General features: G+C 40.8%; 1 protein-coding gene and 1 long non-coding RNA gene across 2 annotated transcripts; both read right to left on the reverse strand.

Annotated features, from left to right (window-relative positions):
* Nucleotides 1-8990: 8990 nt before the first annotated feature.
* On the reverse strand, nucleotides 8991-19888 carry LOC130189344 (uncharacterized). The gene is made up of 4 exons (XR_008830765.1): nucleotides 18856-19888; nucleotides 18680-18758; nucleotides 11336-11421; nucleotides 8991-11155 (listed from the first exon to the last, which is right to left on the reverse strand). It is a non-coding gene; the product is annotated as an uncharacterized LOC130189344 (long non-coding RNA).
* On the reverse strand, nucleotides 11858-13422 carry LOC130189343 (zinc finger BED domain-containing protein 4-like). The gene is made up of 2 exons (XM_056408130.1): nucleotides 13286-13422; nucleotides 11858-13125 (listed from the first exon to the last, which is right to left on the reverse strand). Exons 1-2 carry the CDS (start codon nucleotides 13393-13395, stop codon nucleotides 12462-12464), a joined length of 774 nt encoding a protein of 257 aa, XP_056264105.1. The 5' UTR covers nucleotides 13396-13422; the 3' UTR covers nucleotides 11858-12461.
* Nucleotides 19889-21423: the final 1535 nt, after the last annotated feature.

Genomic DNA, 21423 nt, shown 5'->3' on the forward strand with positions numbered 1-21423 from the left:
TTAATATAAGTCTCGAGGAAATTAATATAAGTCAATGTAATGTCCCCAAAAGTCTGTGTGTGTGTGTGTGTGTGTGTGTTGTGCTTGTGCCCACAGCTGCAGAGAACAGATCCATGACCAGTGACAAACGAGAGGTGCCTGTAAAGATAAACATTTCCTCTTGCTGACATCACTCTCGTCCTTACTTGACCTCCCTTTGATCACATGCTGCAGATTATTGTCGTGCTTTCTTCGCAGGACAATTCTATTTTTTTTCTAGAAAAGCTCACAAAAGCCACATTGATTGGTTTTGTCGAATGGATTCCTTGAGTCACTGAGAGTGATGCTCGGTCTGTGCCGTTTGTTAGCCTGAACGTTTGCCCTTGCACAGCGCGGAGGAGGGTACCCAGAAAGTTTCCCTGAGCACTTTATTACAGCTTGAGGACAGTTGAACCAGCTGGTTCTTCATTAGTTTCAAACAACACAGGGTTTTGGCGGGCAGTGTTAGTGCAGAATTTGTTTTCACCGAGCGCCATGATCCTGTGAATGAGAGAAGGAAGATAGATGAGCGTGAGCTGAAGAGTTAGTTTTCACCTTGAACACATCATCGCTCATCTTGACTAATTCTCTGGTTCACGCTGAACATGTCGTCAAAGCACACAGATGCACATGGCATGGCAAACTAAAGATGCATCACTAAATCGGGTTCTACAATCACACAGAGAATCAAACAGAGCGTCAAGCTGGGCTGTGTACTCTTGAGAGGTATTATCATTGTGTCCATGGCTAAATTTAAATAGAAAAAATATGAAATGGATAGTTAAAAGGAAGATCTTCTTCTACGGAACGGCTGACTAAGATGCTGACAAGGCGCTGATGTCATTCTTCTTTAAGTGACGAAGTGTATGTTTCATGTAATGACTACAAACACAGGAGAGGCCGGATGGACATGCTTGGTGAAGGTTTACTGGAAGACGTCCGTGGCTACGACCTGGAGTGATGGCGGACTCACAGTGCACACACATCTCCAGACTGAGTGAAGAGCAGGTGGCACTGTCAGCGCCCGGCCTGCTATTAATTCATGCAACTGTCTGGAAAATGAGCGTGTGATGTGAGTGAGATGAAAAGAGAGCACAGTTCTTCAATCTTTACAGCTGTGTTTCAAATTAATGAACTGAAAGTGCAGCTGGAGAATGAATGCTATCTCATGAAAGTAGGCAACGCTATGTATGATCCGTCTCCAAGGCAGTGTGACGCCAGCACGATACATTGCTCACAGTGTTCAACTTCATCCTGCCCATTACTGCTCATTTACTCTGTAGGTCTCCGTCACCCTGGTAATGTCCAGTCTAATCTGATGGGCAGAGGTAATACAGAGATAAACTATACAGGCTATAGGCCCATAAAGCAATGACACAAATGTGGGCTCCCATGTGAGCCCCTGAAGCCAAGGCTCCCTCATTTGGCCCTAATTATAGCAGATGTGTGGTATATACAGGGACAGGACATGACAGGAGTGACATATACAGCATAGAAACTGGACCGTGAAATAGACGGGTGCCTGCAGATTGGCTCGGAACAGCAGAGGTAGTTTATTGTGTCTGCATGTGTGAGGATGAGATAGGAGGAACTGATTTTCATTTAATGACCAGCTGTGCGATGTGGACTTCTACCGCACATGAAGAAACATGGGCATCCACACACTGACCGTGAGGGTATTGAAGTATAATTATGGTTTGGCTCTCGCAGACATGAATGGTATGATTTGTCGATGAAGACTGGTGGGAGCGGCCTTTAAGGTGAAGGAGTGATCCAACTCCAGTGAGAGAGGGGCTGCAATCTGATCCCATCAACCTCACTATCTATTCACAATCTATGAGCCCTAATCAAATAATAAATACTGGAACATATACTATACATTGTTGGTCTTTTGTTTTTGTACTTGGGGGCAGCAGATACTCGTTGTTTAGCCAACACAGACAATCACCAAACTTTAAACATTTCAAACAATCTTTTCCTAATGTTTTAGTATCTCTGGCGCTTTGGGTCGAGAAAACCGCTTTGCACATTTATTATTACCAATAATAATAATATTATTATTATTATTATTATTATTATTATTATTATTATTATCACTGTATTTGGAGTCGTTCTTCTGTGCACCAGGCTAATTTAAGTCCAACTTTCATTGTTCTTTTAGCTAGTTTATGGTCTCCACCAGAAGCGCATCCCTCTCTCTCTTTAGCTCCACGATGTTCACCGGCTAGTTGCTAACGGTGTCTGTCTGCTGTTTGGTGCTGAGCTGGTAGTGTGAGGTTTTTTTTTTCTCTCAAGCTTGTACACTGAAATAACTGCCTGTGCAGCCACAGCCTGGTGAGAGTGAACCAAACAGTACAGTGGGGAGACGATGAAATGAGCAACTCTTTTTATTGTCACATTGGATTTACTGTCATTTGATACATTACTGTTATAAAAAGTATTCACTACAAAAGTTAGATATACACTGAATCTCACACAAGTGGCCACATGCTGGTGCAAAGCTGTGTCAGAACAGTCTGAAAATGTGTATTATATTCCTGCCACACCAATAATTTACTAATATTTTCTAACCTTAAGTTGTTTTAAGCTTTCTGTGTACACACTCACATACTGTCTCTGAAAGTTTCCATGAACAGGGTGAAAACTAAATTAATTAGTGTGAATATATATATATTATATTGTTCCGTCTTCTGTAAGTCTTCTGTACATTTTTTGGTCAACTTCCACTCCTGCATGACCTACAGAAACTATCCAAATCTCAAACACATTTTAAATTCAGGCTTGGTTAAATATAAATATGTATGCATATATATATATATATATAACACATTTACCAGACAGCATCACACGCCCCTGGGCTATGACTTTTCAAGGCTCTGCAGCACCAGCATGACTCAATACCCGGTGAAACCCACATGCACATCAGCCACACTTAATAACTATATTATCTATATTTTATTACTTTCTCAACATTGTGTAATTTTACCTTTTATTATGATTTACAATATTATGTTTTTTATTTCATTTAATCGTATTATTGTGCCGGCAATCTCTGACACAATAGTTTCCTCTGGGAATATTCAAGTAGTGTCTTGTCTCATCTCATCTCATCTTTTCCTATCTTATCTTATCTTATTACAATCCCTCGTAAATGCAGTTTAATTGAATTACTATCTTTGCACTAAATAAAAGTTATGTAATATGTATAAGCTCGAAGGGGAGGCATACATATATGATACAGAAATTAGGTGCAGGCCGGCTCACTGTGGGCCAATTTTCATCCCTCTTACGCATAATGCACGCACACACACACACACACACACACACACACACACACACACACACACACACACACACACACACACACACACACACACACACAGACTTAGGGAGAGCGAGTCTTTGTTACCAGTGTCAGGGGAGCGCCTCCTTCTACTTACATGCTGTTGCATCTGACAGAAGATAAACACTTGTGTGTGTGTGTGTGTGTGTGTGTGTGTGTGTGTGTGTGTGTGTGATATACATCTGACTGAGATCTGTTCTTTTCTGTTCTGGCAGGTTCTGTCAGAGTAAAAAAAGTATTTCCTTGTGGAGAAACCTGTTGCACACTAAGTTGAGCTTCTCCTCGTGTTCATTTTATTCTTGGCATATACTCATTGGTATGAGTATGATGCAGTTCAGAGGTCCAGACCAATAATAAGATATTATAAGGTGGCAGATCTCCAATCATGATTTTATTAAGAAAGACATGGCAGTGAAAATCACACCTCTCTGCCAGAGAGGACCACCCAACATTGTTGATCAGGGAACAGTGTGAGTTGAATTCTGAGGGCGGAGTGATATAAAGAATCTAAGAGTTTAAGGGTCTTGAAGACGTCTCCATTATCCAAGACTGTTAGATACATTCTGTACTGTACTAGCAGCCAATTTTCTTTCCAAAGTTTACTGGCAAGATCGTCGAAATGGAATTCAAAAGTATATTTTTCATCAAGCCAGATGCCAAGATATTTGTATTGTGTATCTCTCTAAATGTCAGAGTGATTACCAAAGGATATATGCAAATTAATGAAAGCAAAAATATCTGGCTCTTGAGAACAGTGTGAATATTGGTCTATTTTTTTAGTACCAATTTAAGATTATGAGCGCAAGTTGAAAAACGTTAAATTACTTTTTTAATTGCTTGTTACACGATTAAATAATACATAAGTCAGTGTCACAATAGACAAAAGTGAGAATGTAGTTAGTACAAGATAGTGATATGAACAGGACCTATGTAGTTAGTGTTAGTGGCAAAAACAGTGCCTTGAAAACATTTCTGGCAGGGCAGAAATATAGCCCACTACTAAAAAAACACGTCTGGTAAAAATAGTGCACTATTTGCATCAGTAGTTCTCAAGTTGTGGGCGGTATATTCATATGTGAGCCATGTGACATAGAAAGTGGTACCACATCTGAATGGCCTGTGGCATCTCATGTTTTTTACAGGCAACCCACACATACGACTGGGCTGTCTTATGTCACAGTTTTGAGAGGCACTCCTGATAACTTAATGTATGTTCATAGGCGCTGACAAGCTATTCATGACATTTTAATGACCTTTTAAAATCACACCACTAAAGTATGAGCAAACACTAGAAAACAGTTACGACTGTGACCTTGACTGCTATTTCCCATCAATCTAGCCAAAGAAGCACGATCGCCCCCTCACAAAATTAACTTAACTTTGCTGAACTTAACTTTGCTTAACTTAACTTTGCTTAACTTAACTTTGCTCTAACTCATTTGACTCTTGAGGCAAAGTGATCTGACTGCATGTGTTCCTATATTCATACAAAACACACACCACACTAAAACAACACTTAATCACCACTCTCAAACAGACATCCCAAGTGATCTCTTGTTGTAAGAATCTTCAGATTTATAGATTTACTCTCATTGTGTGTCTTCAATTTGTTAAAGCAAGTTATTGTATTATTTCACCCTCTATTCCTCTCACTCACTCTCATGTCAACAAAGTCAGTGTGAAAATGCTATAAGGGCATTAAGTCTAAGTTGAGAGGCTGCTCCATTTGTCAGTCACTAAACGGAGACCCCTCCCCTCTTCCACCTGAGTCTGCACTGTGCTGCAAGTTGGACTGCAGACAATCAGACGGATGCACTCACTGTCATCGCCGGATGACAGTGTCCTGACCAGCCAGATTATTGTGAAGCCGATGCCTTCAGGTCTGCCCCAGGGTTGTTGAGGCATGCTGCAGTCCATAGGTGGAGGAGTCCTGCAGTCCCTCAGCTCATTTTGATTAATGGACCTCTCTCTGCCCCTGAGTGAGCAATTATCAGAGGGTAGGCAAAGTCGTTCATCACTGTAACTGAGCAGCGGGTCTCTTCCACTGTCGAAAGTCACACCTGCCGAGTTGGGTCAACATCCATATCCTCCAACTCCTCCTCCCCATCAAGCTGGCTGCTTTCCCATGTTTGTCCAGCAGGGTCTGTGGACAAAGGGTCAGGGAGGTGGAGGGAGGCCTGTACGGTGCGAGATCAGATTTCCCTACCGTAATTGGTTAGCCTGGGCACTTTTGCCTTGATCAAATTCAAGCAAGCCTGCATGTTACTGTGAGATCAAGTTGGTCCTGGGGCACCAAGTCTGGAATTCACTCAGTCTTTGCAAAATATCTGTCCCGTTGTTTGAACTACGTCGTCTGCTGTTTGTGGGTGTGTTCGCTGTACTGATTGTCCTTAACAGACTGAAAGAAAACTACAGTTTTTCATGTCATAAAACCAGGAGTAACTAGAGAACTATGAAGGTAGATTTGTGTCTTTATTACGCAAGCAAAAAAAAGGTTTTGAGAGCAAATTTCTCTAGTTTGCAAGTAAAATAATTGTTAGTTTAGCTGATGAAACTGGAATTTGTTGCTGCAAGTCAAAAAACGTTGCTCTCAAATCAAAAAGATTTGCTCTCAAATCATAAAACCTTAAAGCTACGAGTTGAGTTTGGACTTAGTGGGCGGGGCTTACACTGCTGAATGAGCGAGGACTTTCTATTGATGGGTTTGACTTGCTCTTGGATCGCTGTGCTAATCACTGCACCCACAGAGACAATGTGTTTAAACATACATGGTAGTTCAGAACATCACTCAACCATGTGCATGGATTTACAGATTGAACCTGTTCACTGATACTTGATCAATACATATATTGCCAGAAATGTGGGCGCATCATGGTCCAGCTTGTTTACCAATTCACTCCTGACAGGCTGGTAGCAGACACAATTGATATGAAGACTCACAAAAAAAATGTATCTAAAGAAACAACACAAAACACAACTATTGTTAGTGTCCATTAATGTGACTGACAGGTGGCTCCTGAGAGCTTTTCAGGAGCCAAACTGACTCTGACCCTTTATTCATGCAGAATATATAACCAGCCATTCCCTATCTTGCAAATCATGTTCAAACTAACATCTACGTTTTCTTTTACATCCTTCTCTGTCCAATGCAACATCCCAGAATGCACTATTATTCTGCATTACACGACATGCCATGTGTTTACGCAACTGGAAGTAATAGGACCATCGGATTGCTGGGCTCATCACAGTATACTGTCATTGCTTTAATACACCTGCAATCCAAATTCCCACTCTCTAATTGTTACAGATGTTGTGAACAAAGTTGTTCTTCCTCCCAACAATTAAGCTGCAATTTCGTTGAATCTACTGGTCAATTACCAGTTTGTTTTCAATCTAAACCCAACACCTATTGTTCTTTTGAAAAGGGCCATAATCTGATTTCCTTGTAATGCTGTTTAATGGGCTGTTGACCAATACATTATGAATGCAAACCAACTGAATACAACCCGCCGCACCTTCGCTATTAAGGCCTTTTTCTATTCATTGATTTCTCTCTTTACTTTTAGCTAATGATTTTCTCTCGCTACATTTATGCATGCTGGTGCATCTGTTATAATTTCCATTGTATACTCTACAAAAAGAGGATTTGCAATGCATTGGAAGTAAAGAGATTCTGTTTGACCGTCCGGTTATCAACGTGTAATGCATCCGAGATGAGCAATTACTCTGTCACTATTTATATGTATGTATGAGTGTGTCTGTCTTTCCACCTGGGACGAGAGTGGGCAGAGCTGGCTTTGTTAAATTTCACCCACCTTTTGAATACTTAGTGACCAAAGAAATAATTAGATACTAAATAGTTTGTATGTATTTATTTTCAGTATTTTATATTTTGAAGCTAGAAGGAAAGAGTTTAAAGTAAATAACTTACTAGAGTGTGGTAGCTACATAGTTTGTTTCTCCACATGAGTAAAAGCTATTATAAGAAATCTGGTGAAGACATTTGTTGGTGTGCACTGGAAATGCCAAAATCTGTGTGCTGTCACCTTGTCCACCTTCCATCTCACTCTTTTCCCTCTATCCTGCTGTCTGCATCTTTAACCATTCTCTTGCCCTCCTTTTTTACCATATTCTCCATCTACAGCTCACATCTTTATATCACTCCAATTTCTGCACAGTGAGATGGAAATAGGGTGGGAGGACTGGATTGCAGGATAAAATGGAGGTCTCAGAGTGGACAAAAATAAAATCCAATTTCAGCCCAAAAAAACTAATTGCCCCTCACCTGCCCAAATCTTCAGCCGGTCTCATCTCTAGAATCTCACAACCTGGCACACAGCAGGAGGGCAAAGAAACAGACCATGCACCAACCCTCCTCCACACTCACTACTGAGATTGGACACACACCATCAGTCTTTTTTGCCTTTTTAAAACCACTACTGCCAGTGTACCAAGGCAAGCTGGGCTCCAGAGAATTTTTCATTTTCAAGGTTGCAACACCATACTTTTTAAGAGTGAAAAACAGACACTTCAACGGGTTTCATACTGTTTTTCATGCTGAGCGTTGTGATGACCAGCAGCTTTGACTTGGCCAGATAAGGAGCAAACAAGCTCTTGTCTGTTGAGATCACTTTCCATGCTGTAGGCATTGTGTCCATAGTGCTACTGACGGAGCAGAGCAGTTATGCCTGTTTTAGCTATCAAAACCCTATAAACCTCAAAAGACAACGGCTAGGTAAGCTGACAGCTCAGTGGAAAGGTTGACAGGGGAACAGATAACTGATGTTAAGAAAACGTACCTGCTAAACACAAAAAAAATTGAAAAGGGAAGAAAGGTTTAAAATGAGTATCTGTTTGGTTATCTTTTGCTTTTTAAGATCTTTGCGTCTGCAGGGTTACAAAGTGTGCGAGATTTGTTGATATAAGCTTTGTGAAATCAAATTCCGATTTAGTCATCCCATTTTGTCTGTCATTTTGAGGTTTTTTTCTTTTTTTTTCTGAACCGCAACCTGCCAAAACAGGAAAACAGACATCTTCAGATATTTTTGGCTCGCAAAGTTAGCAGGCATCTACTTATTTTTGGAGGCTGAGCAATAAGGATCCCCCAGAGCTCTAATCTAGTTGACTGACAGCAGCGCACAATGGCTTTCTCCACACCTTACCAGAAGACATTCAGTAAAAGCAATGCATTTCATGAGAAGAGAACAGAGGCATCGAGCGAGGTGAGAGAAATGCACTCAGCCACAAAGAGATAAGAAAGAGAAAAAAAGATGAATGACAGCTAGGTGTGAAAATAATCCTCACAAGATCTTCAATTTTGTTCTTCCGACGACACATTTTTCGAGGTAGATCCTCAAGTCATTTAGGGCCTTGCCCTGACTTTCTATTAGCGTTAATATAATGATTGTAAATAAACACATCTTTCAAGACAAGCCCCATGAAACAAGATTATTTGAAGATATGGCATCAATTATTTTTTTTCAAGTCCACCCAATATAAGAAAATAACTCAGCCCAGTGTTGACCAAAAAGGTCAAATACAGTACACCCATTCATAAAAGACTCTTCTCTGAGGCAATTAATTACTCAGTTATATAATTATTTATTTACATTTACATAGTTATTGCAGATTTCATATTTATTAATATATCATTATCAAGATATGCAAGGATATTAATTAAATGATGGATCATAAAGTGAATGTGAGTGATGGCACACAGCTTCAGCTATTAGACACATTGGTTTAAGCAACAGCATTTAAAATTGATTTACGGATGCCAACCAATTTTGGAAAAAACAGAAAAACTTAAATATCCTCCTGAGACCCAACACATTCATTTGTGTCCTCTGTTGTACATTTTGGTTTTGCATCTCTTCTTTGACTCATCAAGTCTGTCTGTATTCTAAAGAGGACATCCTGGGCTTAAGATGTTCAGTTTTAATAAAAAACGTCCTTCAATTCAACAAGCAAAACAATCCAGATTATGAATGATTTAGTTTAATAATGAAGTTGAATGCATTATTTGTTTAATATCACTCTACAGCCAAAATAATTTGTTAGTTTATCTTCTGTATTTATCTGTCTTTTCACAAGAAAATTGTCCTGTGGTGCTGTAACATTTAAAATAATAATTAATTCTAAATAGGCAGAAAATCACAAAAAAACCAGGACACTATTTTTCCTTGGTTCTCAGGAGGATATTGTACATTAATCAATTAAATCTCAATCTCTGTTTGCTCCGGAGATCTTGACATGGTGTACAGTGACTTATCATGTCATATACACACACATATCGAATGATAAAGTTCTTTAAAAAAAGGGAATATTTATTGATCTGTTAACTACACATGATACTACTAAACAGACAAATGAAGAATACAATGGCCATGTACAAACGAACATGTGACCATTTAATCAATTAAATGTTGTTTATGAATCTAATTTAGTTTTAAAAGATAAACTCACCTTTCAGAAGTTGAGTTTGATAAGCATTTCATATTAGTTCTAATTTAAGGGAGATCCTAATATTGGTTATAAGCGTATTCAGCAGTTCACTAGTATCTCAATTAGTCTAGCATCTAGTATCTGAACTTAAGTTTTTAACTGACATTACATTTATGTAAGTTTAATAACATCGATCTCATTCACAACTGAACATATATCGTATTCACCCGACAGTTCTGATGGGTTCGATGGGAGATTCAGCTGTACAAAGTGGCCAACGTTCTCCTCTGGGAATCTTCTATCTTGTTGAATGTCACTTTGTGGTTCCTTTGGATCGCATTGTGGTGGTGGACTCCAGGAGGAAGACGACTGCTCCACGACCGCTGAGAGTTCTGGGAGAGGATGTGGACAGGGTGGACGAGGACAAGTTCCTGGGCATCTCCATCGACGGCAGACTGAACTGGAAGGCCAACGTCAACGCTGTGTAAAAAGGAGATGACTCGACTCCTTTTCTTGAGGAAACTTCGATATGATTACTGATATCATAAAAAGACACAAGCGTTCAGGAGGATACGGTCAGTTGAGGAGTAAACTAGGCAACCCAGCGTATCCTGTGAGTTTGAGAGATACATTCGAGTTGGACTGAATGCACTGTAGAGTCCAGAGGGACGAGGAGGAGAGCAAACAGGAGCAGAGACAGTCGGGGACACAACGCAGTCCTTCATACTCTCTTGCGTTGTTCGATTTTCTCCGTAAAACCTCACTCTAAGTTTCTTTTGATGCAGCAACATGACTCCCTCAATCATTAACATTTCCATAAACTTGCAATTTCAGAGAGGATAATAAAAAGGTCTAATTCAGTGGATGCAAATAGCACCGTGTGTCCTCAGGCGCCATCATCTCACAAAAGAGATTTGAGAATGTACACCATGTGCAACCAAATTGGGTTTTTGTTTGCCTCAAAGTGCAAAACAATCTTGCCGACATCTAATGTGTGCTTTGAAGTACTGTTTGTATGGCAGGATGAGGCCATTTCTACAATTCAGTTTCATCGACAAGATGGGAAAACGGCAACACTCTCACTCGGTTGATGGTTTGTCTCCTGTACTGAAAAACACAGGTAAAGTAAAGTAGTTGACCTTTTGGAACCAAACATCGAGATATACAAGAAATAAATCCATCCACATGAAATAAGGTGCAGCATGGGGCTGGAAAGATGGCAACACGATTGTTCGGGTATAGTCTCTGCCTTCACACGGATGGGACCCTGGAACGCTGGTTTTGTTGACGGAGCTTTTGTTCAGCCATGACAGCAGCGATAAGCTTGAGTTTATTGCGATGGCCATTGTTCTGAAAATAGAAAACATGCACTTTTGTAATAACCCTTGCAGTAGCATATGTTTTACATTATCTATGACTCAGTTCGAAACTTTATATATTCACCTTTCTTCCATGAGCAATTATACACAAGTTCTCTTCACACATAAGATTTCATGAACTTTGAATTTACCAATCTACATGTGCACGCACCACTCTGTCGACCGCTCTTTCCCCCTCATTGTGCTTCCCGTCACCGTCCTCATTATACAGCAGCAGATAGCTTGGCTCCACAGCCACTGTGGAAGAAAGCAGGCACACTCTCCTCAATACTCACTTTTGAAAGAAGGTTATGGGTCATACAAGTTCTGTGGAATTTCATGAAGTCGCTGTCATTGCTTGCAAGTTGAGATCTACTATCCTTACAGTGATTTTTCCTGTAGAGATATACATTTGTTAAGACAACATGAATGTGGTAAAGTAGTGTATAGTGCTTGGATAATGAATATCCATACTTTCTATGTAACACATACAAAACTGGAATGGGCACTCGGTAGAGCGCATACCTTCGCATATCACAAGATTGGGCATTGAATTATAAACATGTTGGCATTAGTTGCATGCCAATTGGATATAAATTGACAAAAAGAAGATTTTGACCTTTTCATGACTTTGACCCGATCGATCCCAAAATCTAATCAAATGGTCCCTGGATAATAACCAATCATCCCACCAAATTTCATGCGATTCGGTTCAATACTTTTTTAGTTATGCGAATAACACGCATACAAATAAATAAATACACGGCGATCAAAACATAACCTTCCGCATTTTCAATGCGAAGGTAATGAGGCACAGGTGGAAACAATGAGGGCGGGGTCTGCAATCACACAGGAGGGCGGCACACAAGGAGGTAGTGATGGGAATTCCGGCTCTTTTTAGTGAACCGGCTCTTTTGGCTCGGCTCACTAAAAAGAGCCGGCTCTTTCGGCTCCCAAATGGCTCTTCAGATTTTTGGGTGCTTAAATTAATTTATTACCAACAATAATGTAAAATGATGCACAATATGAATTACTAATGCACTATATCAAATGTTTATTATATAAATACACTTTTATGTACACTCTACAGAGTGATAACAAATGATAATTAGAAAGTGCAAAAACAAACGTTTAACTATTTCCAAATGAACTTAACTAACTTTTAACTATTTAAAACTTTTAGCTTTTTAATACTGAACAAATTTAAAGTGAAACATACAGAAGCTTACAGAGTCACACAACAAAATATAAATTAAAATGTGTAAAACAAAAAGAAAAAAAATCAGCAGTTTTGTCCTTCAGTGAAGGTTTGCATTGAGAAAGATCAAGTGCCTCAGCTTTGAGGGGCTGATCCTGTTTCTTCTCTCTGTAATGATCTGCCCTGTTTTGGAGAAGATTCTCTCTGAGGGGACTGACGTTGCTACAATGCATAGTCTCCGTGCCATCACACAAGTAAGGCGTGGGTACACTGAAGCCTTGGTCTCCCACCAGCTCAGTGGGTCTGCACTTCTCTGGAAAAGGGGCTCCTCAAGGTAGGATCTCACTTCCAGAATCGAATCTGCTGAAGGATTCCTTCTTGTAGTGTCGCCACTTGCACGTTCTTCAAAGAACCTCCAAACAGCAGATGCTTGTGGCTCCTCGTGCTCTGCTGCTTCTTCTCCCTCTTGGCCCTCTGGCAGTGAAGTTGGCTGCCCGGACCTTGCTGCTGCTGCAGTTACTCTCTGGAGAGCTTCATCAACCGCTCTGTTATCATGAAAGGCCAGCTTCTTGAATCTTGGGTCAAGAACGGTGGATTCTGAGAGAATAGGGTTATACTCAATTCTGTGGAACTTTCTGTCCATGGATGCACAGAGAGCAGCCACTAACTCTGTCACTTTCCCTGTCGTTACTCTGGTCTGGTGCTCAGCTGTCACTCTCTGCACACCTTTGCAGAGGATTAACATTTTGGAGGCTGTGACATAGCTGAAAAGAGTAAACAATAAGTGTTAAAATTATGCTTTGTTTTATTTAGCAGTATATATTTTACTTCTGGTCATGTCTAATTCGCTTTTCATATCAATAATGCAACAACAACAAATAATAATAACAATAATAATCATGTGATAACATTTGTACACTACACCTGTCTGCACTGATCTCCACAGTGACCTGCTCGAATGGCTCCAGAACAGTGCATGCCTCCTGCAGTACCTCCCATTCCTCTTGGCTCAGAGGATCAACTGATGCATTCATAACAGCCAGGGTAGAGATGACTGCATCCTTGGACTCAGAATCCGTTTTATCATATGAAAGGTGGAGTTCCACCTTGTGACACAGTCTTGTTTGAGCTTCAGCTCAGGCATGCCCATCTGTAGTTGGGTAGATTTGAGCTTGTGTGTGGCTGTTGTGCTCCTGTGGAAAAACTCCACTATCATCTTCACTTTGTTCACAGTGGGCTTCATCACCTTCAGAGCATCTCTTACAAACAGGTTGATTGTGTGTGCAAGACATGGGTGGTGGGTCCATTTCAGGGTTTTAATTGCTTTGGTTATGTTAGCTGCATTGTCACTAACACAGCAAACCACTTTGTTTTCCACGCCCACTCTTTTGCCACTTTGAGCAGCTCCTCTGCTAAGTTGTCAGAAGTGTGTCTGTCACTGAACTCAAAACAATCCAGAAGACAGGACACCATTTTGTAACTTTCAACAAAGTGACATGTAACTGACAAGTAGGATGTGGTGGTACGGGATGTCCAGCTGTCAGTTGTTAGACAAACTGCTGTGGCTTTTTTAACCCTCTCTTGCAGTGTAGCACGTTCTCTGTCATACAGGCCTGGGATGATTCCTTGGGAGACTGTTTTCCTACTTGGAATTGCATACATTGGATTGAGTGCATGAATAAACCTTCTGAATCCTTTGTCATCCACAACTGAAAATGGTTGGAAATCACATGCAATCATTTTGGCCAGTTCTTCATCAATTGTCTTCTGTCTTGCTGTGGTCATAGACTTTTGAAAAAATTGGCTCATAGAGCTCTGGGGTGTACTTTTAGGTGGTTGTGGTGGTGTACTGGACGATGCTGTAGACACTGCAGTTGCAGCAACAGTTGCAGTAGACATACTGGCACCTTCATGAATATCAGGCTCACTTGCTTGTCTTTTTTCTTCCAATTGCACTAACGGATGAACAGTTCTCATGTGCCTGTGCAGGTTGTTTGTGGAGCCAGCTCGATATGAGATTTTAGTCTTGCAGACTCTACATTCTGCCTTTGTTTGGTCAATGTAATTGAAATGTGTCCATATTTTGCTGCGTTTTCTGTTGATGCTCATTTTCTCAACTTTTTTTTGTTTTACCTTTCCAGTCCGTTGCTTTCTTTCTCTCTCGTGACTCGTCTCCCTCCTGTTCGTGTGCTGCTTGTTGTGTGTGCTGTGTGTAACTCCGCCCTCCCCCCTCTGCTCAGCGCAGGCACAGAGACGACACAACACATATTGACCAATCAAATGCGGCTTGAGAGAGAGAGAGAGAGAGAGAGAGAGAGAGAGAAAAAAAAAAAAAAAGCGGCTCCCAATCAGGAGCCGACTCCCGTCGTTCACGTCAAAGAGCCGGCTCTTAGAGCCGTTTCGTTCGCGACCGACACATCACTACAAGGAGGGAGGAGTCTGAAAGGAGAGACAAGGTGAGTGACAGACAACACAACAGAAACAGACAGTGAACACAGAACTACCCAGAAGGTCTGGGTGTAACAGTATGACTCTATAGGTAAGGTTGAAGTTGGTGTGGTTGTTGCACTGAACTGCTAAATACAGATCTTCCAGGTATAAGTCAGTAAAAACAATCTACTGTATAACATGAGCAGTTTCCCACAGGCTTTGTCTTTTCACTCCACATACAATACCGTTTTATGAAAGGATCAGCAAACGAATAAAAAAGGAGGAGGAGGGGGGGGGGTCGCATCGGTTTGAGCTGAAATGACAACTGACAGCAGCAGAGAGGAGAACATGTTTTTAAAAGTTTGCCAAAAACGCAGTGATTGTTTACAGAACTGCTTCACCTCCGATTGGTTCATTCGTCGCACAATTGCTGCAGGACTAAGAGACTGCTTATGAATGCACAAGAGTGTAAGGAGTGTCTCCCTTCTGCGAAGGCAGAATCCCCCAAAAGGAATTATGTTATATGGATAAAATAAATGCCTGCCATACCCACAGTAGCAGAGGTCTTCTAGGCACCCATAGAAACATTTAAACAGAGGAATTGTTCGGGTTAAAATGGGTTATGGCGAGCACGCACAAGTATTTTACCCAGAGTTCAGCGGTTCTAGTTAACAAGGCAAAAGAGAGAGGAAGGTCTTGATGGACTGCAGACAATGTTACAGGGGTCTCTATCAACCGCAGAAGCCAATAGTGCCGATCTAGATATACAGCACCAGGGATAGCAGGATCCGGACAGAACCCGAAAATGATAGCAGGGTCCGGACTGACCGCACAAAGATAGGCTTGGGGTCATTATGGACCGCTGACAAGGACAGATTGGGGTCCAGTGTAGATAGCAGAAAAAGAGTGTGGATCAGAACTACCACCGTAGTGTGACACCCAGCAAAGTGTTTGCAGATGTGTTAATGTGTTTTGTTTCCATTGATAAACAATATATTTCAAAGTGAACAGTATATTAGTTATGAAGATTCTAAGTTTATAAAGTACTGAAATGCTTTAGTTTGGTATTGACTGTACATTCTACCTTGCAGCCAGCAGGGTGAAAATAAATGGGATTCTACGATGTGAGGCGCAATGACCAGACGTGAATGTGCTTGGTGTCATTTGTGTTTCCTGTTTGCAGAATCACATCATCTGACTACTTGGTACCAATCCTGTTAGGACTTGTAACAACTGCATCACTCGAGACCGGGTAAAGTTCTTCCGGGAAATGAAAAATGTTCATCATTGACTGGTTGCTCTTCAGGATCGAGAAATCTTTAATATTTACAGGAAACTGGAAGATTCCATTTGCCAGGAAAATCATTTACCGCAGGCTAGCGACATACTGCCAGCTAGTTGTCCAGGGAGTAGACGCTAGCAATGGAGAGCAGGTAGGCTACAACAGGTAAGCAAACAAATCCAAGAGAAAGTGTTTGCAGAAGAATTAAAAACAGAGAAGCATGGCTATTGAACTTAGCCTGGCGAACAGGAGAATGGCCAGGAGAGAGTGAGTTTGTTTTACTTTGTTCTTGCGCCATAGCACAAGCCGGATTCTAAGCCTGTCAGGTTCTTGTGACGGGGTGAGGCTCAGGCGCAGAGAGACAGGCTGGACGCAATATGAATAACAAAAAAGCACTCTTTAATGAGGCAAAACAGTTTACAAAAAAAAACAAGGTCCAAACAGGGCAGGCAGAGAATCCAGGTTCGGGGCAGGCAGGGTCAACAGGACAGGACGACGGGGAAAGGACACAGAACTAGAGACGACAATCCGACAGCAGACAAGGGAAAGACTGACACAATATATAGGGGGGGAAACAGGTGTACGACATCAGACAGTAACGAGACAAGAGTGGCTGAGGGCAGGTGCAGGGAATTAAACAATTAAGACAGAGAAGACACAGAGGAGACACAGGAGACACGGAACACAGGAGAAACAGAACAGGGTGTTACAAAGCCTGTATGAAGCCATGTATACTTCAAGCACCATGCAGGCAGACCTCGGTCTGGACCCGGGCGCTATTGTCTGGACCCTGACCTACCACTGATAGATGATTGAGAATTATATTATTTTACGGAGTGCTTCCATTTTCCCTGTAGCACCACCGTTGCCATTCTTACAGCGGTCCAGGAAATACACCCTCTATTACACGCATTATAGAACCTCCCACGTTGTGTTACTTAGCTAATCATAATGCATATCTAATTAGCATTGCATTGGGATATTCTACAAGTAGTTGTGACTAGTGACTAAATATCTCTAGTTGTACCTCCATAATAACCATTCATAAATACCCGACAGTATATTCACAGCGTCTACCGTTAAAGCTCTATCGGCAACCTATCTCTACGAGAACAATACTTATTATTTAAACTGAATTGAATTATTTAACCGCTCTTGTCACCTCTGAAGTAATTTTACTCATCACAATGTTACTTCCGTAAACGTAATACCACATTTAACCCTTGTGTTTCCTTCGGGTCAATTTGACCCGATTCAATGTTTCACCCTCCTGTTACCTTTATATTTACTAACATATTTTACCCTTGAGGTCAATATGACCCCAGCTATTAAAATCTCCAGAAAATTATTAGAATTAATATTGTTTTCCAAGTTTAAGTGTGAGGTACTTTATGTTTGTTTGTTGACTCCCGAAAGAACACCGACATTAAACATTGAATCGGGTCAAATTGACCCGAAGGCGACAGGAGGGTTAAATATTGAATCAGGTCAAAATGACCCGAAGGCAACACAAGGGTTAAAGAAATGCTGTTTGCGTAATGTTTTGCAACTGATCAAGAAAATATACAGAAAGGACCCACATACTGAATATCCACTCTGCAATCTCAATGTAATTAATCTGCCATCTTTCTAAACTATGCTAATAATTTCTCAATTTCTCACTTTACTTTCAATTACTACATTACTTGCACGTGTCGCCCACAATACTTGGTTTTATTTTCACATTAATTCTGTTTAATATATGTCTTGGTTTTCATAGTATGACTTTCTTGATTTATACATATTCTGCTTTGCTTTATGGTTGCTTATGCTACTGAATGTTGTCCCATCTATAAAGTATATAATATATACTCTATAGATGGGACAGCATTCAGTAGCATAAATATGTTTATCTATTGGTGTATTAAACATGGATATATATCAATGTTAATACACAAATAGAAAACATTTTACTACTTGTTGATCTCAGCATTGTTCCACACTTCTAAAACAGCTGGCTTTCAAATCTTATCGCATGGCATGTCTAATTTTCTATGTTACAAAAGAGGGTCACACCCTCCGCCCACATCTCAGAGCACAACATTCCTTTTCACTTGGAAAATTGTTATCAATAAAACTTAGAGTAAACTCTCGCCCAAAAAAGAAATCTAGACAGACATTAAGTAATTACTGCCTCTCTTTTTCCTAAAATAAAGTTATATTATTATATATAATATTATCTTCTTCCACAATACTACACTTTTACACATACTCTCACCCATGTAACATAGAGGAGGATTATTGTGGTTGTGTGAAATGCATTGAGACTGCTGGTATTGTCAACATGGCTTGGGATCAAAGAGCTATTTACCACCGAAATGCTCTTATACTATCACTGAAATACAAATGGAGGCAAACAATACAAATGGCTGGATCTATTCCACCGTTAACTTGGCAGAAATTGTAGAGGTCAATACAGATTAAATAGCTGAAATGAAAAAGCTTCTCATGTAGTTACAGCTGGTTGAAATATTGCATTTGATGACACAAAGGACCCAGTTGCATTCAAATCCCACAACATATTACAAGAACAAAATACAAATACTGTGTAGCTAAATGTAGTTTACCTGGTGTTCTTGAATCAATGGATCTTGTGGCTTCGGTCACTTCTTCCTTAGGCATACTGGACTGGGCCCATCATAGCTTCTAAACCAGGTAAAAATCATTCATATTAGGTCTGGGTTAGCTGAAGTAAATGCACTGGTAAATAGTATAACAGCTGTATCATGAGTAGAAGACGTACGTTGTACCTCTGTCGTTTCGGTTTGTTGTGTGGTAAAATATGCGACACAGTTCTGTGCCAAGCCAAGGCAAAGGCTACAGAAGGTATAGCTGCAGTCTCCCGAACACAAGCCACAGCACACGTCCAGGCACATCTGGCAGCAGATGTCACAGCAGCGTTCAGAGCAATATTGCCAGTTGTCACACACACAGGAGCAGCCACCAGCCGGTCGGCATTCCTCCATACTCAGCGGGCAGGAATTGCGAGGCTTGCAAGACCCATGAGTCAGCCTGTTAAAAAAAAAAGATACACCAGGAGACGAGATATAGGAGAAAATCAGTGTCTGGAAAAACGGTCTCCTTTTTCAAGTCCAGAACTGGAATTGAGGATGTATATACAAAAAGGAACTCTGTGGAGAAAAATGTGCTGATAATTGACTGTCAGCTTGTTCTAGACATTGCTGAAGCTTCCTCCGAGCTCAAGTTCGGTCCAAAGTTCTTTGCTGATTATCTCTGCTAACAGTTTCACCAACTTTTAGATAAAATGCTTGATGTCATACTTTGCCCCCTGAGGCCTCCAAGCTGGCCGGCCTCCTCGTCACCCACATTCACGAGGCAAACAAGGAAGTCAGACTTAAAAACAATTCAAGTAAAAGCTCAACCTCAAATGTCAGTGGTAACAAAGTTATTCTCTGTTAACACCAAAAGAGCTTCTTTTTTTTTGTTCCACAGCAAAGAAACTCTCTCAGGCCTTCTTGTCACGGGGCCTTTAAAATAGAGATGGTGGTAAGCAAGGATAATGAGCAATGCAGCATGGATGAGTAAACACAGATTTAATTATGACAGCAGCACTACCTACCCGGGTTACTGAACAAAATAAAGATAGCAAGAGTAGACCAGATGTTCTGAGCAGTAAATCGCCTTTTCTTTTCACTCAAAAACATATTTAAGGAGAAAACAAAGCTTACTTACTTTGCACACTGAAGTTTAGTCAGAACTCCTGAATGTCCCGGAGCATGTAAAACAGATGTCTCACACCTGTGATCATCATTACAACAATCAGTCTGAAGCCAATCACATTTGCGTCAGAACACAAAGCTGACGAGATGTAACGATGCCAGTGCTCCACGAGTACACAAACAACAATCAGAAAAGCAATTTGGAAGTATTCAGTCAGCAACACATATATACAAACTGCGCTTGTGTACTTTACATTTTACTATTTTACACATATTAACCCTTGTGTTGCCTTAGGGTCATTTTGACCCGAATCAATATTACACCCTCCCCCCGCCTTTGGGTCATTTTGACCCGATTCAATGTTTCACCCTCCTGTTACCTTTATATTTACTAATATATTTTACCCTTTGGGTTCAATTTGACGCCAGCAATTAAAACCTCCAGAAAATTATTAGAATTAATATTGTTTTCCAAGTTTAAGTGTGAGGCACTTTATGTTTGTTTGTTGACTACCGAAAGAACACCGACATTAAACATTGAATGGGGTCAAAATAATCCTAAGGCGGGGGGAGGGTGTAATATTGATTCGGGTCAAAATGACCCTAAGGCAACACAAGGGTTAAACATTTGTATCCTTTATATTTCTCTTTTTTAAGTAAATCTATTCACATTATTCAATAAATTGAATTAAAGTCATTCATTTTCTGTCAGATATTTTATTCTAGTCAGTCTTGAACTGAATACGGAACACTTCTTTCCAAAAAACAATGACGCTGTGATTAAAAAATCTCTTGACTTTATATTTGTACTTACATATTGTATTCTCACAGGATATATACTCATTGTGGTTAATCAAGGACATGGAACAGAAATCTGTTTACAAGGCAGCCCTCTTTGCATTTTCCTATGTACCTTCCTTCTCTTCTCTGCCATTCTGTCTCTTCCTCTCTTTCCCCCTCTTCCTCTTTTTTAGACACACACGTTTCTTTTTGCTCCCCAGAACACAAATGTCAGCATGCTGACTGTGACAGGTGAATGACAGGCCAGCGGATTTGACCTTGAAGACTGAGAGTGGATTGACAGCAATAAAAGATGGTGGTGAGCTCTAGTGATGACCCTGGGGCATCGATTAATGAATGACATGAAACAGCCGTGAGACCCTTGGACAATCAGGGGAGGAGGCCGGATGGAGGACGGGTGACAGCAGCCCACACACGGCCCTCACCTGTGAGGAGCTCAGCCAGCTCCTCACACAGGGTTCACACTTTAACATACATCAGGCATGTACTCAGACATCTACATCCCGACACGGATGTGCACACAAGCATGCAAGCAGTGTACCGAGGTGTCAAGACAGCCGACCACCTCCAAACACTTGCATCTAAAGACGTTCTCTCAAAAGCTTGTGTTTACTGAAGAATAAATCACCAGATATTTTATTACATTATTCATGTGCTAAGCAGACTCCACTGCACCTGAGGGCGACTTACAATTTTTTTGCACATCCCACTCACACTGACTCTCATACCCGGATCGTGCACTGATATGAACCCCGGTGACAATTCTGCTTAATCCCCAGCTTCCCCTGCTGCAGTGCATCCTGTTAGGGAATTGTTGAGTGTGGAAATGA

Source organism: Pseudoliparis swirei, chromosome 23, assembly GCF_029220125.1.
Source record: "Pseudoliparis swirei isolate HS2019 ecotype Mariana Trench chromosome 23, NWPU_hadal_v1, whole genome shotgun sequence".
NCBI classification, from domain to species: domain Eukaryota; kingdom Metazoa; phylum Chordata; class Actinopteri; order Perciformes; family Liparidae; genus Pseudoliparis; species Pseudoliparis swirei.

What these genes read in the sequence shown, in the direction of transcription:
- LOC130189343 (XM_056408130.1), bottom strand. Translation starts at nt 13,395, where the DNA reads ATGAATGCATCAGTTGATCCTCTGAGCCAAGAGGAATGGGAGGTACTG. An exon ending in GTGGAGATCAGTGCAGACAG is followed by an intron (nt 13,126 to 13,285) that starts GTGTAGTGTACA and finishes TACTCTTTTCAG; the next exon opens with CTATGTCACAGCCTCCAAAA.